Source organism: Lipophrys pholis, assembly GCF_963383615.2.
Source record: "Lipophrys pholis genome assembly, chromosome: 21".
Taxonomy (NCBI): domain Eukaryota; kingdom Metazoa; phylum Chordata; class Actinopteri; order Blenniiformes; family Blenniidae; genus Lipophrys; species Lipophrys pholis.
In genome coordinates, this window is record NC_137649.1 from 12,201,500 (window position 1) to 12,229,126 (window position 27,627).

The following is a 27,627-nucleotide window of genomic DNA, read 5'->3' on the forward strand; positions in this document are numbered from 1 at the left end:
TTGATAAATATGCAAAGACAGTTCTATGCATAGAATAGAAAAGAATCGATTAAGGCCATTTGGGAAAACAGAACAATGTTGAAGTAATGTACAACAACCAAAGCAGAGGCTCAGGATTATACATGAACAAAAGACAAAGAAAATGTACAAGTCTAAGGCAACATTTTGTTTTGCATTATTAATGTAGCCGTCGACCATGACAGACCATGAATGCTAGATCAAACTGAGAGCGAAGATTCGGATTGGTCATTGTGTGGCTTTTTTTTATTATTTTTTTTAATAATTATTCTAAAGTGGCGAAGCTTGAGAAGTATTTCTGCAGATCTGTCTGAGTCCTGCTGTTTCCAGGGTGACCAGCTCAAGCATCGAAGCTGTTCAGGTGACTATGAAGATGGCGGACGAACAGGATTAGAACAGGATTCCTCCCTATATTTGCACTTGGCATTGGAGACAGGGGTGAGGTGGGGAGGCTATATAACAAAAAATGTTCTCGATTCACTGCAACCAGTTGCAGTTTGTGTCAATAATGCACAAAAGTGGAGTTCAGTGGGACGATGGGAGCGAGCCAGTTCCTCTGAGGAGATTTGCGATTTACAGCCATTCATCAGAAAAGAATAAGTATTCAAGTTGGAGAGAAGATGAACAACACATTGTGTGGCGGGTTTGATGCTTGAAATGACGCTGGTTTCTACATGTGACTTCTTTCACGCCGGGAGGGATGTTTTCCTATGCCAAGTCTGGGAATGGCTGTATCAAAGGCCTGCCATATGAGGACACGTAACCCCCTGCTTCTCTCACACACACACACACACACACACACACAAACAAACACACACATACATGCACTCAGACTCAGCAACTCAAAGCAAACAGAAGCACACACCAAACAATAAATACAGAAAGAAAGAAAAATTTACCCCCCCGCCAAAAAAAAGAATCTAAGTATTGTCATGTGCCCAGTCACCATGTTCAACAACTCTCTTCAGCTCAGACACGTTGGGACTTAAAGCCTCACTTTCCTTATACAGGTTAAAAGATGTGCAGCACCGAAATAAAACAATAATAACAAAAATAAAAAACACTAATCAATCCCACTCATGCAACAGAAGGAGCAGCTTCCAGACACCAGGTGCAGCTGGCAACAGAAAAGAAAGGAGCAGTTCTTTTTATAGCTGTGATATGGCGCATCAGGAAACGCTGCACTCCTGCTTTTATAGCTTTAGTGAAGTGGTTGTCACTCGTACTAATCCATACACTAGACTGCATACACCAAGAGCTTCAGAGTGAGAGAGAGAGCGAGCGAGAGATGGAAAGACAGAGGAGGGCTTCATGCTTCATTCAGCGTGGGCCACTGTGCCGCGACAGCAATAACCGAAAAACAACATGCAGCATTCACAAAGAGGGCAGCAGAAAACTTCAGGCGTCACTCACAACTTTTCAAGTACAGCGGGAAGACGATTCGAGTTGCGAGTGCCACAGCATCAGGAGTGGAAATCACAACTTTGTTTTTTTTTTTCTCCTCCTTATCCTCCTTCAGTATCTGCAGTAATCCCAAGCAGTGTCCATGTGTCTCACTTCTCTTTGATTTTCCAAAAGAAGCCTCTCTGAGAGATTTGAATATAGAGAACTACACCTGGGTGGAGGCAAGTGTATGGTAATATATATTCTATAGTACACAACCGTGACTCAGTATGTATGTTTTACTCATGTGCACAGGAGCTACACGGTTTACGACGAGCTGGCACCACGTGGTTAGTCTGGCTCTTGGTGAGGTCGATCCAGCCGTTGGATCCTGCGGCGCTCCGTCGCTGCTTCTGCTGCAGTCTTGGGTTGTTGGCTTGGCTCTGCATGGATAGCAATGGCAGAGGAGGCTGCGATGGAGGAATGGGCATCGTTCTAGTGTTTCTCTCTGCCGGCTGCTGAGGGTGGAGGAGGGAGGGGAGTCATGGGGGGAAGTGGGTTGACAGCCACAGTCAGTCCTGCCCAGCAGTGAGAGAGATAGGGAGAGAGGGGCTCTGCTGCAGATGCTGATAGCGGGCCAGCAGGCTTCATGCTTCCTTCAACAGGGGAATATCTGCAGGGGAACAGACGAGTCATCTTAGAGAGGAGCAACAGCTACACACTCATGCAATCCATTACATCACTCTGTACACCGATTTTCATTTAGATTGCCCGCTTGTATTTATGCTTGGATTCTGACTTTGCTGTTTACATGGAGTTATATTATATGAACGTGGTGAACTCTTCAGCCAGTTTGACATCAGATTGTGTTCGAAGGCCTTGTGATTTTGAGAATGACTTTCTGTTTCTCTGTGTCTGTGATGGACTTGTGATCTATCCAGGATGTACCCTCCTTCACCCTGAGATCTGTGAAGCCGGATCGAGGATGGATGGAGGAGGCGAACGTGGTGAGGTACCAGAATTTCTTAATCAAACCTGCTTGTGTCGTTTTTAACCTACTTAACATGAAACAACTTGATATAATGCAAAACGTTCTCGGAGTATTGATTATGTCAACTGAATTGCTGTTTACACCAAATCACAATATTTTGGCAACTGGGAAAAAAAGTTTCTCAACATTCATAGTAATCATTTCAATCCATCCTAATGCATCTTCTAAATCATGTCACGGGGTGCTGGAGCCTATTCCCTCTCATTTCCAGGATACACCCTGGACAGGTCTGCAGTCCATTACAGGACAAACACAGCCAGACAGACACACTCACGTTCATCAATCTAATGTCACTAATTAGGCTAAAAAGCATGTTTTGGACTGTGGGAGGAAACCGGAGAACCCAGAGACAGTACTGGTTACACATCTCAGATGTACCACTGATGTGGATGCAAATAGATTAAAGGCCCTAGAATTGTAGCCTGGGGTGGGTGAATGGATGGATCACCAGACACTCTTTTGGATGACAAAATATAGCAATAAATTAAAAAACAAACAAATAAACCTACAATTCTATAAAATTTTACAAATTTGTGTAACAACAAAGTGTCATGTGGAAGAACAAAAAGTAAACATCTATAAGTATAATATCTATGACATAAAGAATAGAATAGATTATCTTACCATCAGAAAACTCATCTGTAGAGGTGACAGAAAGCAGACTGTGCTGGTCGCTGCTCTCAGAGTCTCTACGTAGAGGTAGGGGGCCTGCGCACGCACCCCCAGGGTGCTCGCGAGCCCACGACGATGAACAAGAGGAGGAAAAGGAAGAAGAGGGTGCCTGATGAACCAGCACCGTCTCCGCATGATGGCAGGAGGAGAAGGATGAAGAGGAGGAGGTGGAAGGGAGGCAGAAGTCTAAGTCTCTGTGGTGGCGAGATCTGCTGGAGCCGTGACCTCTGGTGGCCCCCTGAGGAAGCCCCTCGGAGAGAACGATTGGAACTCGGGACTCTGGAGGAGCTGGAGGTGGTGGTGGAGAAGGAGGAGGAGCAGAAGCACCGCAGGGTCCACTGCTTCCATATACAGCCTCTTCATAAGAGGGAAGTGTCACCTGGACACCCTCCACCATGATTGAACTGGGGTGACCTGAGACTCCCTGTTCTCTCCTGATGAACAGAGTAATGGAGAAAGAGTCAAACATACCGAACGATAAGCGTGGACAAGGCTAATGTCGTAACTGGAATGAAATTCAGGTTGAAAGTCACACGTGACGCCCGCTACACTAAAACCTCTGGTGATTAGTGTCGACTGTACAATCCCTTTATAGGCCTCTGGTCCACAGTACAACAACAAGAAGGCTAATGAGCAATAGAGTGAATCGTCCCAGGCTTTTTGTCAAGGACCTGTAATAACTGTGATCAGATTAGCTCTTTTCATCTGCTTTCATTTCTCAGGTATTCAAGACATGCTAACTTGCAGAACTAGTCATACGTGAACGACTTTGCATAACTAGTCAGCCGAAACTTCTGAAGAAGAGGCGTGTCAATGGAAAAAAGGTCATATAACTTTAATAGTAAACTACAGAACACAATTCACTGAATACATGACACCCTGGACCAAGTTTAAGCTGATTCCATTGGATGATATTAACAGCTGATGGCTTCTCACAACACAGACGATACTGGAACACAACATGAGAATCAGGAGTGTGCTCCTGAGTGCCAGCTCACCCAGTCTCACTGACACTCCCTCACCAGTGATAACAAAGGCACAACAGCCCAGAAACTACATGTCAGAGTGAAAGAGGCTGCAGTTCGAGGCAAGAAGGCCTCGCAGAGAAAAACTTTCTTTAATGAAGCTGAAGACAGAGACTACACACAACGTCAAGTGTGATTTGAACGTTCAGGATTAGCTTGGAAATTTAAACTTTATCTTGAAGACCAAAAAAACCAACAAAAAAAAACAACAACAGGGAAATGAAGTCTCATTTATGATGTGATTCAATGAAACGTTCCTGAGAGAAACCTTGAAGGCAAGTCACCGTTTATTTGATGATTTCACAATTACGACCAGGGGTGACAAACACATTTTAGTTTGAGAAGGCCACTCGCAAAAAGTTAGATCTCGAATTATAATGTGACAACACAAATGTGTGTATTTGGTGGAGAACACCGCATGGCTCTTACCTGTTATGATGGAAGGACTTGAGTTTTGGCTGGACAAGAACAAACAGCACTACTAAAAGCAGGATAAGAGCCACAGAACTGGCTGTGGATGCCACAATAGACAGGGCTGGTATACCAAGGGGGGAGCTTGTCTCTTTATCTGGAGGACGCAAGAAGAACAAACAAAAAGTGAGAATGTGGCCCACAGGTTGTTTTTCCCTCTAAACAGCCGAGGCGACCAGAGACAGCGGACCTTGAGTGAGTCGGCAGCTGATCTGCATGGGGCCGTCCCACTCGCCGTTCTGGCAGGTGAGGAACTTGTAGTTTCCTTTCAGAGCGTAACCCTCGTCGCAGAAGTACTCAATGACAGTCTTCTGGGTGAGATGGCAGGGAGACGGGTGACAGCGGTAGCCCCCGTTCTCTGGTTCAGTAGGAGGCGAGCACACTGGAGAAAGGCAGAGGGAGTGTGGATCATGATTGCTGTTGTTGTACACGGGAAAAGTGTTTGGCATCATTTCTACCTGTGGACAGGTTTGATTGTGGTGGTCTGAAGTCTCAGACTTTTATCTTAAAATGTTCCCGGATTGCTTTCAAGGACAACAACCCTGTTGGTGTTTGAAACTGTGGTATGGAGAGGCCGATTTGATGCAATATGGTATTCACAAGCTGAAATCAAAGTCCAGAAAGTTTCATGTTCTTCGGCAAGGTGTGTTGGGCTGCATTCAATAATGTCGAGAACTCTTTCAAAGTTATTTTCCAGAGGTGCACGAGTTCATTCAATCACAGCTTTTATTTAGAAGTCCATGGATATAGACAGAATGTAATTATTACAACAATATTTCTCCTGACAACCATAAATACTATCAGAAACTGTAAGACAAATGTGTTATCTTGTATTCATTGTTATTCTCTTAGAGTTGTTGTAAGAAATATACCCATCGGGTAGAAAGTCTGCCTTCAGCAGAGACTTTCGCTCATCTTTCGGTACACGGACACAAAGGAAAAACATAATAAGAATGTAGAGCAGACCTGGGAAGCTGACTACTGCTTTAGTATGTTGGTGAGAGGCGATCGATAAAAATAAAGAAGATTTAATATATATCACCATTGATATAAAGTAGAAAAACAAACAGTGTTGAGAAAATATCCTATAGAAGAAATATACTAATTTGATAAAAAACCAGGCATTAGCACTAAAACTTATTGTGTGAATACGTAGTCATTGGCTTTCGTTACCTGACTTACCATTGCTTTTGATGCAGCGTGGAGGTTCATAAGACCAAGTTCCTGTACTGGTACAAATGATGGCTGTGGGTCCATCTGCAATATACCCGTGCCAACATCCATATGCCAGCAGGGTGCCAGGGGGAAAGGAGCCCCGGTTGGATTCGGTCTGGTTCAGCAGGTCTCCGTGCTGCACGCTGGGTGGCCGCCCGCAGCCTGAAGACACAGAAAGTGAGGATGATGGAGGGCTGTTCAGCACATACAGATCTGAGGCATCTTCCTCTCCATTATGGAAGGCACTGCCAGCTGTGGGCCGGCAGCCAACCTTCAATCCTTTTTCACATTTTAATAATGCAAGGTAACAAAGTAATTATAAGGTGGGGACACAAACTCAGGAGAGATGAGACTGCCTCTGGACAGGATGTGGATCCATTTACAGGCCTCCTGGGAGAACAAGTGTTTGCTCTATGCAGCATGTTTCCCGGCTCTTAATAGAAGGATCTACCGTTATTATGTCAAATTTACGAGTCTCTATGTCTGTTTCCATCAGAGACTAATGGAGAGCCCAGATTATAGTTACTCAGTGACTCTAAAATTTTAGCATCACATTAATATGGCATTATGGTACCGTTGTTTCATTACATTGACATAAACTATCTACTGGTCTGCTCTGCAGGCAGCCGACACCGGGTCAAACTACTTTTCACAGGGAAACTCTGTCAAGTTGACAGGCTGAGCTGATAATTAAAGCTCACTGGTATTGTCATTTGAAACTCGGCTCCTTTTTACACCCGCAAGAGCAAAGCAGTGTATCATTACGAAGAGTTAGATAGAGAGAGCTATGCTGTACACAACAGAGAACACCACAAGCGCTTACAGTGGATTAAAATGTCAAAATGAGCTTCATAGAGATCTAATTCCTCTCGATTATCTCCTGCTCATTAAGCTGTCTTCATCTCACGCTACCATTGCTTCTATCTGGCAGCGAGACAGAATCGGTTGCAGGACTCATTTACTTTGTATTAATGACAGACTTGAAGCTCTGCACCAGCCAGTGAACAGAGGATGAAGGAGAAGACCTAAAGGTGATTGTGCTTATGATATTTCAGCATCGTGCCAGCTACTTGTATCATCATAGCGTGAAAGTAGATTATCTTAAGTATTACTACTCCCTCACAGCTCACAACAAAATACACACACACACACACACATACTGATAGACACAAACATTTGGAGCGACATTCTGGTGGGAGCAGAGCACCTGAATCCAGCAGATCTGACATAACATTGGAGCACCTGTGTCAACGGATACATGACAGCAGGAGGCTGAGTTTCCTTCCAGTAAGACTGATCTTAAAGCCTGAATAGAGATCTGTGGAAACCAGATGCAAACACAGCGACTTCATTACCTCTGATCTGGCTTGTGGTTAGATGGCTATGTACTTTTACTTTTATTTATGTGTTTTTTGAGCCATTGAATGTCCAAAGTAAAGCTGTTGTAACACGTCAGGGACTGTTGTGCTTGTATTGCTACATCTTAGTTGTTTGAATCAAACAGGATTATACTACATTGTGATTTGTCTTTTTTATGTAACAAGGAACATTAAAGCACTCTGTGGTAGAAACATTATTAATACCATCAACACTAATGACCATATGGCTCATTATTTAATCCATGGTGTGAGTATTTATAAAATCATATTAGCCATGGTCTATTGCAGGGCCTTATCACTCGCTTGGCATAAACACTCCAACACTGCGAACAGCCACTTTGTCTGGCCTGTGTGTGTTTAGAGATTGAAAGAGAGACTATTTCCACAGCAGTGCCTCCGACATCCTCTAATCGCTGGGAAGAGACGACGCTCTAAGCTGGCGGCACAAGATTAAATGCAAATACTCAAATGTGTGAGTGCCTTCTCTCACATAAGCTCAAAGTTAACACCCACAAACAAAAAGACACGCCTCAGGTTCAGACATGTGAAACCAAAGGGTGTGTTACTGAACTGTGCTGGTAATAGATTGAGTTTGTCTGCGCAAGAAGACTGAAACAAAACATGAAGTAACAAGAATGTATTTGTTCATTAAAGGCAATAGATTATTGGCACACAGGAGACAATAGAGCAGACTTTCCCACTAACAGTCAAAACCAGCATACATTGAAACTGTTATTAGGTAAACAAAGAAAAAATCGAATAAAGAAAAAAGCGTCAATCTTTCAGTACATGACATCATTTGTCCAGGTCGGAGGCATCTCTAAACAATTGAATCAGGTGAACAACACTTGGCTATATTTCATGCTGTTCCCTTAGTCAGGGGTTTAGTTACATTAAATCTTCAATTATTCAATTAAAACTGAGATTTTGCTGCCCTGCAAACTACGGACACAAACAAGTGATGCGCCAAGCCTGTTAAAAGCACATAAACTGCTGAATGGCCCAAACCTTTCGCCAACTTGAAAATTCCCAGACTGAAACATTCCTTGTTCGGTCCCTCAAATCCAAACACCTGCACAGACGATTCCCTCAGCCTCCCGGGCACAAACACTCATTTTGGACTCAAGCCTGTCTTTCTATCCTCACATTAAATCCATCCGCTGGTCATGTTTCCTCCAGCTCCATTTCCAAAATCAAATATATCTTATCCAATTGTTACCCAGAATCCATGCATTCATCTTCTCTCACCTCGATGACAGTAATTCTATCCCCTGTAAACAAAAAATCAGTTTCCTGTGTTCATCTAATTCAGAATTCAGGAGCTCAGTTACTTATAGGTTTTTAGAATTGATTTTAACATTGTACTTATTAGTTTTAAAGCACATCTTTAAGTAGCCCCCAGCTTTATTACTGTGATGCTGACTTCATACACGCCAATGTGCAGCCTTAGAAAATCTGGCGACTGTGTGTTTTCTGTCAGCAGCTCTGGACATTGGAACGAGGAGTCTGTGGAGATAAGACTGCCAGAATCTGTACTGTCCTGCAAAACGTTCCTTCAAACTCTCATGAACTTGCTTTTAAGGATTGGTATCTTTTCGATAATCACTGTTCAGTTTCCCCTTAACCATCCTGATCATCCATGATGAATGAAATTGAATTTCTCATTCTTCTCAGTTAAAGCACTTCGTGATTGTTTCAGAGGTGCTCTTACAGAACACTGCACTAAAAGTTATTATATAGCTTTATTATGAAATGAAATCAACGAGTCAATATTCTAAAAACACACATCTTTATATTAAGAGTGGAATTCTCTTTTATCCTTGAGAACATTAATACTTTCCCTGGACCACACCAACACTGTCAGTACACTCACATTACAGTGTGTCATTTGACACTGTGACACAAGCAGTTGCTCCCTGAATCACATCGAGGTGACTAAAGGACCTCAGAGGACGAGCTGGTGGTATGGGTGATGAATTGATAGCCCACGGCTGTGGAGCAGCAACAGACAAAAAGGCCCCGGGGGGTGCTTTGGGGCAACAGCCTTTAACAATTATTTTGGTGTTTTGTGGTGCACTCCATCCCAGTCAGAAGACGGATGAATGTTAATGGCACTCATCATTTTTTCTTCTCTTCAAGGTCTTTTCTGATCAACAGGACTGTCTAAGAGATGCAAATTAATTTTAATATATGCTGAGTGATGCTGTTGAAAAACTATTCTGGCTGCAATGTGCGTACCACATAAATGACGTTAAAACTTTCCTGACACTTTAAAGTGAACTGTAACAAATATTCCAACCTCTTCCTACAGTCTATATGACACACTAGACATCCAACAATCAGACATATTTGGATCTGCACCACCACAGTCAGTGTGGTGGTGTGCCGGAGTAAGAAATTACACATGAAAGCAACAACAAGCAGAGACAGGAATATGATCACAAAACACACGTTCTCCACCATAAATATTCTCCTATACCCTCATGTCAAGTGACGCAGGTTTTTTTGTACATTTGTCTACCAACCCAGAGGTTTGCAGCATTATAGCTCCCATGAACAATGAGATTGAGAAATGAGAAAAAGAAGTACTAAACCAAAACCATCTACACGGTTTATTTTGGAATCCGCGTTACAGTAATCAGAGGTGTAGTTTAAATAGGGAAGCTACTCAAAAGCACACGTGGATGACTTCAAGATCAGCTTCAAACTCAACAGTGAATAGCTCAGCTACTGCTTTAAAACCCGGGAAACTTATCATTCCTGAGTTTGAAAATTCCTGACAGCAAAGATAACAAGACCACAAACATAACACTGAGGGATTTTTATATGACACAGAGAAACCTGCAATCCGAAATTGGGTGAATCGGTTATTCATCGACATAATTGATCATACACTAATCTATCCAGTCTGTGTTAAAAATAAAACAAAGAACTTTACCTGAGCACTATAACACTAACAATCAATTCAGAACGAGAACATTGAAAGATTTGAAATTCAAACTTATTACTACCATAGTGGTCTGAATATCGGACAACGGCCACTTTAACAAAGTTCATATTAAGAGGAAAATTTTGCAGATTAAATTTTGTAATTATATAAACATGATGTTTCAGTCAATAAAAACATATAATTAAAAATCTGTTATCATTTCTAAATCCTGGTCAAATACAATTATCAGGGTAACTCTGCTCAACTTCCTTATGAACTGTCTTACATGCAGTTTACACTCTTTAGTGCCCTCAAGATTATTGCTCATCACTCAGGGAGCTGAATATTAGTCCCCGAACATCTATGAAAAGACCTACTTTATCAGACCCCCAGGACACTCAAAAACTGTCTAAAATTTCAATATTGTACTTTCGACTCATTCCTGCAACAACCACTTTCATTGATAAAAGTCACCACTTGAATATAAAGACTTCCTATGTCACCTCCTAAAACACAATAAGCATTTGCTTTTAGTGAAATGGTGAAAAAGACAATGAAAACTTCTCCTCCAGAACAAGCCTCCTCTGTCTACTCATGTGGATGATTTTTCAATCATAAGGTTCAGCTTTACACTATATATGGCACAATAACAACTTAACACAGGTTCCAAATATAGACTACAGATGAAATATAAAATAAAATATATGCATGCTTGCACACTTCATCTCACCCTTGGAAGTAAAGAGAGTCAAAGTCATGACAGCTTAAACAGTCAAAACAATGAAAAATAAGTAAAAAAAAAAAAAAAAAAAAGTGACTGAAGAACTTGGAGCAGTGGGATCACACTTGTCAAACCAAGTCTGAGTTTTCCCTAGATACGAATATATAATTATATTAAACGTCATAAAAAGAAGCACCTTCGCAAATTACAAAAGCAGACCGAGGCGATGTTGGGAAGTGGTGTGCAGCATACACGTCAAGCAGAAAAGAGAGATACAGTGACAGGAAAAGGTACTGATCGTCAGATATATCAGCTGAAAGAGGGGGAAGGGAGAAAGAGAAGTAGAGGAAGGCAACGCAAAAAATAGTGTAGCGCGGCGGCGGCCCTGAGCAGTTATGGGCCACAAAACAAGGAGACATGTTGTGGCAAGCCAACATCGACCAGTAATTTTATGAGCGAGCGGAACGCGCTGGACTACAACAATGGGAAGAGTAGTGAGCAGCCAGCCTCCATACAGATAACAGTGGGCTGGGCTGGGCTGCACAACGAAAGAGAAACTTAAAGTAGAGCAAGAGTGCAATGTTTAAGATACAACTTCACTGTCTCTCACGTTTCCATCACCCTCTCAGCCTCAATTTAACAGTGGCTTTAAAAACACACACAGGACAGAAGCGATTAAAGCACGACGCAATGCCAGAGTGGATTTCAGCACACCACGTTTTGTGCTCATGAGGAAGAGTATGAGTCACAGTCAAACACAAGCTGTTCTCCCACTGGTCTGATATGAAGAGCTTGCTCAAGAGAGCAGGTTTGCTGAGAATTGGTGAAAAAAAACCCCAATGTTTTGTGAACACTGTCAAAAAATGACTTGCCTGCATACAAAATCTACAAAAAAGTTTGCTGTTGTGGCAAATAAATAACAAGTGAAGACCCCTACAGGACTTCAGTGAAGCCATTTGCAATGATGAGTGAAATAAAGTTGAGGTATAAAAAAGTGGAACTATTGGAAATCTTCCAGGCACACAACTGTAAGCTGATCAAAAGGCTTAGTTGTCAAAAGGTTGAAGGAACACTTCATGCATTAGGAGGCCGAGGCCAGGACAGAGCACCACGAGGCTGATTGCTTATCCTAACATCCAGCGCCTTAAGGCGATGCCAGAGGAGCCTCAGCCCATAGCGGGGGCGTTAATATCCCCTGCTTTGCTCTGAAGTGCTGGACTAGCTGTGAATATCTCCCCTTTCCCATCTGTTACTGATGGCACTCTCCTGCTTAGAGCAGGAGGATGGGTGGATTGAGGAAAATACGGATGGGGGGGGGGGGGGGGGGGGGGGGGGGGGGCAGAGGCTTTAGCCCTCTTTGCCCAGCAAATTAAATTTCTAATTATCCTCCATTACAAGCTGGGAGCGCACTAAAGCAAATCAGATACTGATGACTTCTACAGCCAGCTGTTTTGTTTGTGCTATACAACAATAGGCCATAAAAGAGGGTGTGTGTGTGTGTGTGTGTGTGTGTGTGTGTGTGTGTGTGTGTGTGTGTGTGTGTGTGTGTGTGTGTGTGTGTGTGTGTGTGTGTGTGTGTGTGTGTGTGATGGGGGGCTGTGCATTGGATTAAGCTCAAAACCAAAAAGGATGATGATGCTCTCTTTGGCCTGGTAAATATGTTTTTGTTCCCTTTGTTGGCAGCGCTCCACATCCTCAGTTGTTGTTGTTTTTTGACGATGTCGCTGTCATTTTTGGGACAAGGGTGTTTTTGTTTTTTGCCACGTCCTCCTGCCTCTCCTAATCCTCGGGATTTTTAGCCAAGCTGTTGTTATTAGAATGCTGTACAGTGCGGTGCAGCCGACAGCAGTGTAGCTTCGGAAAGATGAAAGGGCTCGCCATTCATTCCTGCTGCTGGTAGATATGGTCCGCGTTCTGAATTTTATATCTAATTCTAACAGCCCTGGAAACTATTTTTAGGAGCAAAAATAACTGAACAAGGTAATGGAATTAGACCTTAGAAAAAGTCAAGTTAGCCTGGGCATAGCTAGCCAGCGCTGCTAGCAGCAGTAGCAGTTGTCATGCGGTAGATAAATATACAAACGTGTGGGTTGATGTGGTTGTGCAATTCCCCTGTAAAGTGATTATATGTCAGTTTGTTCCAACACAGCCTACATGCTACCTTGTTTTAATTTCTAGATGAAAGTAATGACAAACCACACTTGTTTACTGAGACAACATGAATTCATTTCCCACAGCACTGCTTTAAAGTTCCAAAAGTTGATCCGGGGCTGCATGTGGCCTGCAGGACACCAGTGTCCCTTGTCTGCTCCGAGGTGTACGTTTCACTGCGTACAAATAGTCCACAGTATTTAGGGAACACCGATAAATCGGAGCAACTACCAATCTCATAACATGAGGCTTTCACATAGAACATAAATACAGTGTAGAATCTAGAGAAAGCGCTGATGTAAACTCTACTTTGATATGAACCTTTTATTTTTTTACGTGTTTAGTTAGAGGAAACAGCTTCTTTCAATTCAAGAAAGTCAGACCAGTTAAGTCCACCATACAGCATAAGTAATGGAACATCTTGTAAATATGATACGATAAGGGGCATTCATTTTCTCGTGCCCAAAATGATCTCAGATACATTTTCAGACAAGAGAGACACTTCACACTATTAAATGACATAACAAATACATAGAGCGAGGTGGGTAATTTCATACTGTGAAAAAGGAAGCCTTTTGTCCAAGTGAATGATACTAGCAGTGTCAGGTTCTATGCACAGAGAGTAGTCCTGCTGAATTTTCTTTTCATATGTTGTCCACTCATAAAATCTTGGCAATGAACTCAAAGGAAAAGACCAAAAGAGAACAAAAACAGTTTATCGAGCAGGGAGTGGAAAATATATAAAAAACCCGACATATAATAGGATGACTTCTATTACTATAAAGGTGGAAAGAATACAGGACAAAACTAATACGTGAAGTCATCAGAGCCACTTTTCTCCTGCTTTATCTTTGAAGCAGTTCGTGTATGGGAACGGGCCACAGAAGGAAGGAGAGGGAGGAGGAAAGTGATAAAGGAAAAGGAGGCTATGGTTATGTGAAGTAGATGCTATGTTTACAGTTACAGTATGAGCACACATAACTTATCTATAACTTGATCCACAGAACATCTGCTGGCTTTGGGTTGAATGTCTCGGTGGGCTTCTCTGACAGGTGAATGTACATCAGAGCTGAGAGACGAGCATGTGACAGACCAGATCTCGTGTTTTATATTATGTTGACATGTCTAATGCTCAAAGGCAGCGTAAGTAACGGTTTAACCATTTTCATGAGGTTTTTGTAAGGACCTTGACGGGCATGTATTTACTAACCGGGTCAAGTCAATGAAGAAGATTTTTTTTTTTTTTTAATGCTGCAGTGTTGTGTTGCCAAAAGCGGGGAGGTCTTGTATTTCCTGAGGCCGATTTGAAGGACCAAAACCTAAGAAAGTATCCCAAGGAAGAAATCAAGACTCTTCATTCAATATAGTCTTATCCTGGTCAGTATCAGCGTTAGAAACAGTGTCCGTCTTTTAATGATCTTCAGCACCAAGTGTTGCCTCCATTAGTTTATCCACACACCATTCTCCAACAGTCAACTAAAGATGTTGTCTTTATAATGTTTTCAATATGATTTATGTGCACCTCCACATATTTACACTGAATTCTGGAGCTGCAGATGTCAAAATGCATCCTCAAACACAGAGATGTTCGATATCCCTAAGGACAGTTGCGGACATATGCTTCATGGCAATTCATTTTTCACACAATAAAAAAAAAACTAATTTGGCATTTCACACTGGTGCCAGAAGCAACAATGTCATTCGTAAAGTAAACAGGAAATCCACCAGAAATTAACAAAATATTTGTGAGCCTCCAAAAGAACCTGTCCAAAAATCCCCTCATTAATCACACACTGCAACTCTTCCTGCAGCTGCAAGGCAGAGACACAACCACACAAGCCACACACCACCAGAGTGAATGGTGTCTGTAAACAGGTAGAAACAGCCCCCCCTCGTTGCAATGCATTTAGCGAGCCACGTGTGCTGCCACTACACTCCATTGTCCGTGCTCACTGAGGGACAGGGAACAGTGACAGATTTAAGCAGTAGGCCTCCAAAGAGAACAAGAGAAACTTTGCATTTGAAGGGTTAAATATGCATGCGAGGCCGAATCGGGGTGACTGCAGGGTGGGGGAGTACCACTATTGTGTGACCCCGACACACACACACACACACACACACACACACACACACACACACACACACACACACACACACACACACACACACACACACACACACACACACACACACACACACACACACACACACACACACACACACACACACACAGTCCGCGTGGAGCAGATGGGAGGATGTTAGAAGAGGCAAACAGCGAGCTCCCCCTTCTCTCTTCTATTACCCTCACTGCAAAGGACAGCTGGGAGGCAGACATTCCTTCTTCTCAGCTTTCAGAGGAAAACAAAAGAGTGTGTGGGGACCCCTCCTACACACACGTGCATGTGTTCAGACACACACAACCCACCCCACCAAAAACCTGTCAGTGCAACTGTGGGTGGATCATATTTCAGCAGCTTGAGCCTGCCAGCAAGCAGCAGCATGAGTGCTGAGCCCGGGACATTTGTTGAAGGTGAAAGTCAGGGAGATAATCTCAACCCTGCTTACCAGAGGCAGCATGCTGACATGTTAGTAGCTACTACCGGAGTCACTGATGAGTGCGCAGTGTCAGGAAAATGTTATTTCATTCATGTGTATTTGATTGTAACCAACATATCTTTACTGTCCTGCCCTGGTTGCTTTGTGACCCTGTTCACTGCAAAAGCACACAGTGTACTACCGACAGCACGGTCCCAAGGGAGCGCTCCACTAAACAAAGCAGTCGCACTCACAGAACGGGAAGTCTGATAAGACAATAATTGTTTACTTCTGTTTTGTCAACACGGTGAGGTACAAGATCACGGTAATTTCTCCCTTTAAAAAACAGAAAAGCCAGATAAAGCACAAATACATTCCCACGCTAATTAACACCTTTCATGATTGAATAATATTCAGTCAGAGCTATAGTCCAACGTCCATCATCACCATAATGAAGTCCAGATGGCCTATGATAAAGCAACTGCTTGCGTAAGTCATAAGGAGGGTGGGCAACTGCCATGAAGTATCAGTGTGGATAGCATCCCAGCACATGCTGCTTACTGCTCTGGGAGGAATGGCGTGCTGTGTGTCAGTACGCGTCCTATCTTCTTCATATGAGTTAGTCATTACGTGCTAACATTAAGCAACAGAGTGGAAGTAAAACCTGAAACTGATGCTGATTTCATAATATCATGGGGAAGCTAATCACAAGTTATTAGCTTGTATTGTTGAAACTTATATTTGCTGGCGAGGTTCCTGGAAACAGTACAAGTAGTTTCTGATAGATTGCAACAAATATTGACCGTAGAGCCAGATGCAGTTTTTACCCTTTGTTTGCTCAGAGAATAAAATCAATAATTCTGTCTTAAGCGAAACTATTGTGAGGATATGAACAGCTGAGTGCACAAGATAAGTAAACAGCAAACAGTGATCTAGAGCCACCAGTCAGTGTTCAGGCACTGGCTAGAAACTAAATGTGTTCTGTGTGTCACAGGCTACATTTCAAAGAAACTGGCTCCAGATGAGGGGCAAGGTATTCGATTATAACATGTCTGCTGACTAGTATCACCCCGTCAGTCCAACTATTTGTCTGCAGACAATGAAAAAACATTCTATACAAAAAAATTACAGACTGACAAAAAAAAAAATCTGCTTAAACCTTATGTAAGACAAATGACACTTGGTGAATAAACACTCAAGTCAAAAAATAAAGCTGAACCTCCAGCAAAATGTTTAACTGAAAATTAGATGTTGGTCAGACAAAGAATTAAATAGTAAATCATTTTTAAAAAATGAGCAAAAACAGGAAACTATTACATGCATGAGTACACCGCTATGTAAAAATAAATAAGCAAATAAATACACTTGCATAGTACATACTTAGACAAGCACGTGTTCTATAAGTCCCAGTGCAATTACTAAAACGGTTTCCAGGATAGTCGCTACAGAGACCTTCAACGTCTGGCTGATGTTAGATACAAAGAGCAGTTTACAGATGATGTAATATGAACAGAGGGAATTAGAGTGGAGCTAAGCCAGCAGGCCACTAAATATCTCAACACACATTGTAATGCACAGTTTACGTTTTAAGGGATGAGACAAGACAAGGAAAACAAGGGATAAAGAGGAACTGACTGGAAATGAGACAGAGGCATGTACCCATGTATTCTAGCTGCGCAAACAATACGAGAGTCTTTCAAAAGAACTTCTTTCAAAAGTGCTGTTCTTAACTCAGCTGGGAGCTGTGGTGGGAGATTAGCTGGAAATCATGACGTCTCATCAACTCTCTTCCGTTTATTTACACTCACTATACCAAGACTGCTGAAGTGGAAAGGCCCTAAAAACAAGACAGCGATGACTGAGTGCTTCGTCTGAAATGTACTTGGCTAAAGAGAAACAGCTGTACACCACCTCCACCCATGAAAACAAGCTGAGCACATGCTGCATGATAGCACATGTATAGCCCTGCCTTTCCCCTCAGCTAAATATCACCAAGTTTGCATAACAACTTTATCTGAGGTCCATTTTGCTACCTGTGTATGAACCCTCTACAAGTACACTGGAGTAAATATTTGGTAGAATGTATGATGACTAAGTTAAGGTGAAATAGTGATTCAGCTCGAAAGAGTTCAGAGAAAAACAGTGCAGCAGTTGCCCCATTTCTACATCACAGCAGCAGAGCATGTTAAGGCATGAAGACGTACAAATCCACTCGGTTTCCCACCACAGCAGGTGATAATTACACCGACTGTCCATATTTGGGTCCAAACACAATAGATGCCACACAGCCGTTGTTGTGCTGAAGTGGCTAAAAGTGTCTAGCACATCTGTGTTTCCTCTGATTTTCTCTGCTGTACGTTTTAATAGTTGTTTTCTGTTACTGCTCCTGTAATTTAGATGCTGCTCCACAACAAAACACATCGAGTTATATTTTGTAGCAACTTCAGGAACAGAGAATCACCCAGACGACTGAGGTACAAAGCAAGATACAAGGAAAGTATATAATCCCCCAAATTTTTTAGATAATCCTGTCATGTGGCTGTAGATAGAACACCATCCTTTGCTCGCATTGTGAGCACCGCTGAACCCGGTTGCTCAGTCTGACACAACTGGGATGTCTCAACAATTGGCAAATTCAACATGTGTGTAGGATGCTCACTGTCTTATGAGTACGCTGATGAACTTGTTTGAACAGGATGCTGGTGTTGACTAACGGTGTGATGAAAAAAAAACCCAGCCCACACAGTTCCAGTGGGCCAGAAAAAAAAGAAAACCCACACACACACACACACACATCAAAGAGGACAAGGAGGGGAAGAGGGGAGACTGAACACTGAAAAAAAAAAGAAATCAAATAATTTGATAGACAGCCAAGTGGAAGAACACATTGTCTATCAAAATCTCAAAAATACAGTCAAGGTACCAAAATAATTCAGAATAAAAGTGAATCAACGATTGTGAGAAAAACAGAAGAAAAGCAACAGAGGCCAGGAGAGATTGGGGGATATATTTAGCAGCTCATTAGTCAGAGATGTCCTCTATTCAGCGAGCTGGTCCCTCAGATGAGGCCCTTTGGAAATCATTATGACTGCCTGCTGCTTCAGACAGCCACACACATTTCACAGGAAAACAATTTAGAAACTGCCTTTCCTCGCCTCAGTCCTAATGTCGCCTCACAATCATCCTCAATTGCTCAAGTGAAGGCCAAAACTAAAGCTCTAAAGAATGCAAAGTGACATGTTTTGCAATAGCTGTAACAGTTTTCACAACACATCAACTGCATTATGTTATGTATAAAGGCAGATCGATGTATCAGCATTACGCTTTATTAGGTCAGATTTGACTGTTGGCGTGTCCTGTGGTGCAAGGAACAACCACTTCCTGGTTTGACTTTTATTAACTCTTACTACGCAGCATCTGTCGTCAAGTGAAATCTAAAAAAAGTCAAACACACACTGCACAAAAAGCCTAAATCATATTCATTAGGTGTACGATCTCAAAAATCAGACCTTAGTGGAAAAATTTTAAACCAGAAAGAACATGATAAGGCTAGTCTGAGAGGGCTGGGTAGCAGCATGGTGTGGCAAACAATAACCCTGGCCATTTGTGATGGTAACGGAAAAGGTCAACACTCGTGAAATGAATAAAACGGTCCTGTGTGGCTTGTCAGCATTGCAGTATCTGCTTCTATTGAGTTTTTCTTTGTCTACTGAGGCGATTCTTGAGTTTCCCTTTAGGGCTTGATTGGTTGGGAGTGCTGTTAAATGACACAGGGCGAGAGCACAGAGTGATGGCTCAAGTGATAAACACACAGGTAATGAAAGAGAAAGGCTGATGGATTCAACCGGACCGCTGCTAATGGGCCCCAGTCTCACCTGGCTAATGCCTGGAGAGAGAGAGAGCGAGAGAGAGAGAGAGAGAGAGAGAGAGAGAGAGAGAGAAGAAAGGAACAGAGACGTCATAGAAAGTAAGCCATGAACTGCGTTCCTGTTCTGTGCTCAATACACACGCATACACATAAAGAGAGAGTTGGAAGTTGTAATTGCTGACTGGTGATCTACTGGAGCTAAAGCTAGATGTGGTTTGGGCCGTAGCCTACAACACCCCTTAAATGCCCTCTTTGTTCTCACATTTCATAGAGAAGCCAGTAGCCAATGTGTTGCTTTACCCCTGTCTGCCTGAAGTAACCTTGCTAACAGGACTTCAGGGAACTATTCTTAAAAGTTAATTGCTCAGAAACCATTGTTCCCTCCCCCCTCGGGGTGTACTGTTAGTAAACCCAATAGCCTTTGTAACAAACTTTCTGTGGGGGCCGGGAACGGGCCTGCATAGTGTGGCTGGTTTTTATACTGCACGCACACACACGCACGCACGCACGCACGCACGCACGCACGCACGCACGCAATGTTGTTGTTTTTTTTTTTTTAATTCTTTCTTTTTTGCTGCAGCCAGCAATAAGTTTGAAAAACTACAGCTGTATAAAGATGTTTGAAGTAGGGCATGGCTCTTTCAGATATTTTCCTCTGTGGTCAGAACAGTGACGCTAGACTAGCCACACCACTCTGTTATTATAGAGAAAGGAGTGTTGTCAAATCTTGTTTGAGTCTCAGGATTCAGCTTTCAAGAAAATAAAATAAAATCATACTCTTGGCATTGCGGTACACAGGGATTTGTCTATATAGTGGCGTCTGACCAGGCAGAGAAACATGTATTCACCCCATAGACAAACACACAACAACCCAGTGATGAAAAAGAACACAAATCACAAAGGAAATTAGAGGCAGGCTTGAGCTGCCCTGTCCTGCTCTCCGCCCCTTTTTCTAATCTTATGAGTCCACTTTTTGTCAGGCCCGGGGAAAGCCATTTCCCGTTCTCACACATGAACATACATTAACGTCACCACCACACAGAGCACACAGCAGGCTTGTTTGTGGGAGACTTCTGGTTCTCACTGGCACTTTCATGTACTGCTTTAACTCAAGTTCAGAGGACAATGGGTTTTAGAGGGCAACATTTATCTGCCTAACTGGACCCAGAGTGATGGTTCGGGTCTCTTTGCCTCCTGACATGGAGCAATATTCACTCAGAAAAAAACCACTCTGTGGGATCATGAGAATGGCCCCTTCGAGCTCTGAGTTGCCATCTTTACTCTCCCAGTACTGACTCACTGTCTGGGCCCACTTCCTCTAAAACAAACCACAAAGGCTTACCGTCAGGATTGACACCATATTAGGAACTAAACTCTAAGCAGCTAACATATGTGGGATGTCAAAAAGACTTAGGAAAGTCAAGAAACAAAGGAGAAAAATGATACCGTTCATCGTTTGAATCCAAAAAAAACCCAAGGTGCTACATTGTGGCCGTGTTTGTTTACTGGTAGCCCGTTTCAATGAACAGGATGTTTTCTTTAGCATGTTGCCACTTTTGGAAAAATGTCCTGATTCATAAACACAAATGCAATCATGTGCAGTAATCACAAACACAATTCTGAGAAAGCCATTTAAACCGCCTCAGCAGATTCCCTGCTGGTAATCTCATTTACAATGAACGGCTGAACGAAAGATAAAAAAGACACGACCTGGACTGTGATTGGGTCTAAAAATACCTCCGCTCCAAAGGCTCTCTAACTACCTGCTAACGTAGCGTCTTTACAGTTCCCACAAATTGTTGTCTTGACAATACAGAAGAAAACATTAACCAAACAATGCAGAAGCTTAAAGATTTTCCCAACTTTCTTAAAAGGAGCTATAAAGGGAAACCTTTACTATGCTTGATCTTGTCCTTTCTCATCCCATTTGATCATTTTCCATCAGTTAAAGAACATATTCTAAAAGAAATATCTACAACAGACCTCCATGGACCATAAATACAGGTTGGATTCTGCTCGTTGGTGTATTCTAGATTGGAGGTAGCCTTTTCTCTGGTATGCAAATAGAATACAGGATATTTTTTGGTATCTATTCACATTTATTCAGCAAACCGCTATTTTATTAGTGTGGAATAGGCCTGTCAGCGTAGAGGAAATTTGATATTCATGAAATTTCCACAGCAATCTCCATCCCAGTAGCACGTCAGGGGATTACCTATGTGAATTATGGATGGCGAGCAGGAGAAAAGAAGAAGGTCGTGAAAGGAACAATTAATGATGACTCCAAAGCTCTACATTGAGTGTCTCACCTTTATGATAAAATGTCTCATCACGGATATAATTTCATGAAGAAGAAGATACTTTATGCTGTCAAGTTTTAAATGTTCGATAAAGGACTTTTTTTTAAACACTGTAATAAGGGTTTAATGCTTTCTTTTGTATATTATCCTATTTGATCATTCTTTAGCTCCATTTCCAACAAAACAAACTGAATTTATTTTTCATCAGTAAGAATCAGTTTCATGTTGTCTTCTGTGATCGGAACTTGGAAAAAGGATCTAACAGAAAATAGCAGACGGTTCTATTTGAAAAGATTCTTTCTTCTCTTATTGAAGTGTCAAGGCACTAAATGTTTTATCTCTCAATATAAGTTTCTTGTGTAGCTTGATTAAATATTTAACTTCATACTACAGCCCCTGCCCACATTCCAAAAAGACTAATCTGAAATCTGAAAAGCTGTACTCTTTCGTCATTAACAGCTTGGGGAATGTATTAGTCAGAAAAACGGCTTGGAAACATGGAAGTCAGGCATTCGCTGAAGTTATTAATATGTTACTAGCTCTCATTCAATCATTGCAAAGGATCAAATATCAAGTGCTATAAATCCCTTTAAAGTTGTTAGTCCAAAGTTAGTCCAGCTAGTCCAAAGGCTGCCTTTGTCTGAACACATGTCCAACAACAATGATTGTTGGCAAATGCTTTATCCCAATGTAGTCCATTACAGCATAAAATGACAGCCTCCATGTGGCAACAAGTTGTCAAAAGGGGAAAATATAGTCAAAAAGTTATGATTAAAAGAGATATGATTGGGGGAGATGTCCGTTCTGATTCCCTCAAACAGATGATGAGACAGAACGACTAGAACATTTTAGACCGTAGGGTCTAGTGTGGTGGAGTCCAGAGAACTATCTGTCCTTTTCCCAGTTGACAGGCAGTCTTAAAGGCACATGTGAACATGTTGGACGCACATTTACTGTTCCACGTCATCTTTATAGATTATTTTGTGCACAACCCGACAGAAGGCACAGCAGTGTGTAAACCAAACTGGACGACAGGGATGCACACACACTCACACAGACTCTGAGCACGTGGGCCGAGGATTTCAGGACACATTTTTGTTGGTTCTGGAAGACAGTATGTGTGTGTAAGTCTGTTGCAGAACGTGAGCGTGACACCAGTTCCTCTGGGCTCTACATGAATCATGTGTGTTACGTAAGACTAGAGAAACGATACATTGGAGATCAGCGGTGCCTTCATCCCGGCTTTGCACATCGCCTCCACCTCTCTTGTTTTAGTTGCCTTATGTTACCATTTCTCACATCCATAAGCACATCTACTTATTTAAGTCACTGAAGACTAAAATCATTCAGCACTTATAAACATCCCTGAGACTTTCGCCATCGCACATACACAGTCTGCTTGCTCTGTGTGGCAAGGACATCTGGCACATTTCACAAGCTGCCTATGTGTGGGGAGTGCATGTGTGTGTGTGTGTGTGTGTGTGTGTGTGTGTGTGTGTGTGTGTGTGTGTGTGTGTGTGTAGGGGGAGGGGACTGGAACATCAGAGTGCTGAACTGAAAGGAAAGCTGGCACAAGTAAAGGAGTTCATCGAGTCCGCAGCATCAACACTGCACTATTTTAGAACAAACAGAGGATACAAGTAATAACGATCCAGTATTTCTCGATAGGTACCTGCATTATGATTACTTTAACCTGCACACGAGGATCCAAGTTCCTAAGTTAGACAATGATCGAGTCAATCTGAAAGTCTGATACTTCAATACTTAGTATTTAATTTTGTCAGAGCTCAGCAAGACATATAAACCTGATGCCGAGGTTGCTGTGAGGCTACGACCAGAGTTAGTTAGCCACGCTTAAAGCCCTCAGAGGACGTTAAATGTCATGCTTGATTGAAACCTTATGACAGCATTGTGACCGCAGACAACATAATCTCTCTATTTCACTCAGTAGTGTCGAAAACTGTTGTGACTCATTAGGACAGTGAATGAATTTGCACTGTGTGTAGGCATGATCTGCTGCTCTGAGGCAGAGAACCCTGACCGAGCCAAGGGTAAAGGAAGCCAATTTAATCTAACTGACCTGCAAGACGAGGGGAAAATAACCTCAATCAATTCACGGGGGACAGGAGAAGATGGCAGCCTATTCAATGTGCATCATGTGTGAGCATAGGCATAGATGGAAAAATGTGTGTGTGTGTGTGTGTGTGTGTGTGTGTGTGTGTGTGTGTGTGTGTGTGTGTGTGTGTGTGTGTGTGTGTGTGTGTGTGTGTGTGTGTGTGTGTGTGTGTGTGTGTGTGTGTGTGTGTGTGTGTGTGTGTGTCTTACCTGATGCGTGACCATGAGGGAGCAGGACGAAGAGGAGGAGAAGCGCGGAGGCCGCCAGCCTGCGGGCTCGAGAGGAGGAGGAGGTAGAGGAAGAAGAGGAGGAGGAGGAGGACAAGGCTCTCGTCTGAAACGCTACCATTCCATCGCACATCTTTTCCTCTGACAACCAGGGAGAGTCCTCTACGGCTTAACCTGTCCAGGCCACACATAGAGGAAGGGACATAGAGGGAGGGGGAGGGAGGACACGGATTACTATCAACATTCAGCACGGATTACGTAACCAGAAGCAACACTGAGCGACAGGAGGGAATCGAGAGCAATAGCCTGAAGAAATAACAGTAACAGAGAAAAGGCTTGAGCTGCATGTCATCAAGCTGAATTACTTTGCTGATAACAGTAACATACATGACTCTCATAGTGTTTCACTTTCATATATTATTACCACAATTACATTTGAATAGGGCATCGTTTGATCTTTCCACTGTTTCAGCTACAAACCCCTGTACATGATGTAAGGGGGAAACAGATTGCTGGTAATGATGACGTAGCAACATTAAGGAGAAAAAGGCTGACAAAGGGTCAGCACATAAAGTCAATATTGATTACAACTGGAATTTTTTGCAAACATCATGATGTTCAGAATGTGAGTCTGGCCAATAAACTTCGTTTTACCAGATCATGTCGACGCCGGCAAAACTTTTGCAAGCTTATATATTTCTTTTAGACTCCTTATAAATGTATATAAACACAGCTGTAAAAAGATTCTCATTACATGATGGCGAACGTACACAGAGACAATAATTCTTTACTTTCTATGTCTTTGGTCTGATATAGCCCACATAACTTTATGATACACTGTTCTTGATGAAATATATTGGCCAATAATATCAGGCTATAGAGTTTTGAGCGCTGTCAATGCAAAGCATCCCACATGTAGAGTAATTCAACAGTAAAATGTGTCTTTGGTTTTCGAAATAGGAAGATGACAATAAAACAAAACAAACACCAAAATATGCACACAAACGAAACAACTCCGGTGTCGCTCTGCAAACATGTCTGCATGGTATCGAACACACTGTGCTGAAAAAGCATTTGTTGGTTGATTGGAAGGACACAAATTAACGTACTTTATATATATGAGAACAAGATGCAGGCGCACATAGTGTTAGCCACTGAAACAGCAGTGGCTAGGTTTTATTTTTTTATCAAACTAATTGGGAGGCCAGAACAGACAGGGGGCCCATTACAGTTCCAAAAGGCTGCAGAGCAAATGCCTACAGTAATGGCATGGCTGCACTCAGAAAGCCGCAAATTTGATTGCTGCATGGCCACTGGCACCACCACACACAATCCGGATGCTGACAGGAAAGGAACAATAAAACAAACATGCACACATGGCTGGAAGATACAAACTGCACGGCATGGTCTTATCAGTTTAATATTTCATTTACATAATTATTTGCAAGGGTTTGTAGTACCAAATTAACTTTACTATGTTATATATACTGAAGTAACCCTTTGGATGTCTTAGAATTTTAATTTATTCATAGTATGGACTGAATATAAAGTTAAGCAATGCTATTATAACCAAATGAAAAATTCAGATTTGCTCTGAGGTGGCAGGACGAAGAGCCTAGTGTAATTTATCTTTATTTCGGGGTGGCATGGCTGGGTTGGTGGAGTGGTTGTCTCCCAATTTGGTTGCAGGTTCAATTCCCATCTCTGCCTGCCTACATGCTGAAGTGTCCTTGGGCAAGACACTTAACCCCAAACTGTTTGCCGGCCTCGCTTCTGTCAGTCTGCCCCAGAGCAGCTGCGGCTACTTACATAGCTTACCAGCATCGAGTATGGAGTGAATGAATAGTGCAATGTAAGCACTTTAAGTTCCCAGAAAAAAAAAAAGTGCTCTATAAAACCCAAGCATTATTATGTCTAATAATCTCTTTCCAACAATAATTTAAAAAAAAATCTCTGGAATGAAACAATGACAGAAATGGAAAAAAACAAAAAACAGCATTTTCTTTCAGGTTCACTGGACAAAACACAAAATAATGTTCTGAATAAATCTCGTTTCAGACACTTCAGTCAGTAAATATGGAAGATTTTCTTCAGTTCCTCTCAAAATCAGCACCTTTGCCTTCTGTGGGCAGATCAGAAGCGGTGCTATGTTGGACGTCCATTTGTTAGATATTATATTATCTCAGAGTGGATGTGAGAAATGAGCATAGTACAGTAGTTTTTCTTTGTGGGCAGCTTCTTGGGGATTACTTGTCACACAACAAATTTTTGCAGTATTCTGCACAAACCACTAGTCAGTTTGAAAGAAAGGAAAATCCAGATATTCTTATGAATAATAATAATAATATTATGTATAACAAAAATGGCCAAGTGACCTATCAAAATTACCTTAAACAACTTAAATCTCTACATATTTTCAGACTCAGTAATTATTCACTACCCGAGTCGGTTTTGTTCCAAGTGCTTACACCATGTTTACCTCAATACTATTATGCTAAAATAACAATAACTTTTTGAGTACTCCAACCACCTCTACTTGTTTATCATTCTCCACTTTTTCTCCGCTGTTATTTAACATCAGAGTTGAATTTACCATCGTTCTGAACTCAAGTGTACTGAACTTGAACGAGGCGGCACTTAAAGCTGCTAATGATATAGGAAATCTAAATTAACCAGCAATATCCAACACGCACAAATCCTGGCCCCCACTGCTGCGACCTTTCTGGTGTCCCCAGGAGTCGTACGCAGAGGCATACCTGCCTCCGACACGGCCCGGTGGGAGAGAGTGACGCAAGTCAGTTTTGGCAGGACAGTCTGAGTCCTGCATGGAGCCAAAGGGCAGCCAGTCAAAAGCACGGGACCCTTGCCAGCCATTTGATACGTAGATGGTTTCCCATTTGTCCATGCTAGAATCAGAACACAGAAGCTGCTAAGACCTCTGTCATACAAAAGGACCTTCACTCTTTTTAGAAGCTATTTTTGAAAGATGAATGTCTTGGAAATATCAAGGACAAACAAAAGTCAAAGCTAGGGCAAGGAAGGCACTTGTTTGGGTGGAAATATCTGCTTGGGATAGCATATATAATGCAGGACTGACCTCCCAAAGAGCTGAGGGCAGAGTATTGACCAGCCGGTGCATTTGCAAAGTGAAAACTTAAGCAGAATTACCTTAATTGCTTCCACACAAAATGGTATGAGAAAGGACAAAGACATTAACATTATGCTAAGATAGCCAATAGAAATATGGCATCCAATTAGCTCGATATCTCTGAGCCTTAAAAGACTATTTACACATTTTTATTGCACTGACTTCATGGTCCTGAATTCAATTGATTAGCCACACAGTGAGCAGCTTGACAGCAGACAGCATCGAGATACTTTCAGTTTGGATGTCAACCTAACCTGCAACTGTGTGCGCTTCCTGTCACATGCTGCCAAAACAATGTGCCAGACAAATAACATTAAAGAAGCGAATTTTAACTTCAAGACATTTCACTTACTGGAACACCATTTTGTATCTGATAGCTGCATGCAGCCAGGTGACCTGAGGCTTTTGGATAATCCTG

General features: G+C 42.2%; 1 protein-coding gene across 1 annotated transcript in view; it reads right to left on the reverse strand.

Moving 5' to 3' along the window:
• Nucleotides 1–1,445: 1,445 nt before the first annotated feature.
• The window catches only part of susd6 (sushi domain containing 6), a 30,254-nt gene continuing 4,072 nt past the window's right edge, over nt 1,446–27,627 (reverse strand). The window contains exons 2-7 of the mRNA XM_080491369.1: nt 24,044–24,235; nt 5,803–5,997; nt 4,811–5,002; nt 4,579–4,717; nt 3,077–3,558; nt 1,446–2,074 (exon numbers count right to left, since the gene is read on the reverse strand). Coding sequence (XP_080347495.1) covers nt 2,049–2,074; nt 3,077–3,558; nt 4,579–4,717; nt 4,811–5,002; nt 5,803–5,997; nt 24,044–24,194 — 1,185 coding nt within the window. The 5' untranslated portion in view covers nt 24,195–24,235 and the 3' untranslated portion in view covers nt 1,446–2,048. The remainder of the gene's footprint in view (nt 2,075–3,076; nt 3,559–4,578; nt 4,718–4,810; nt 5,003–5,802; nt 5,998–24,043; nt 24,236–27,627) is intronic.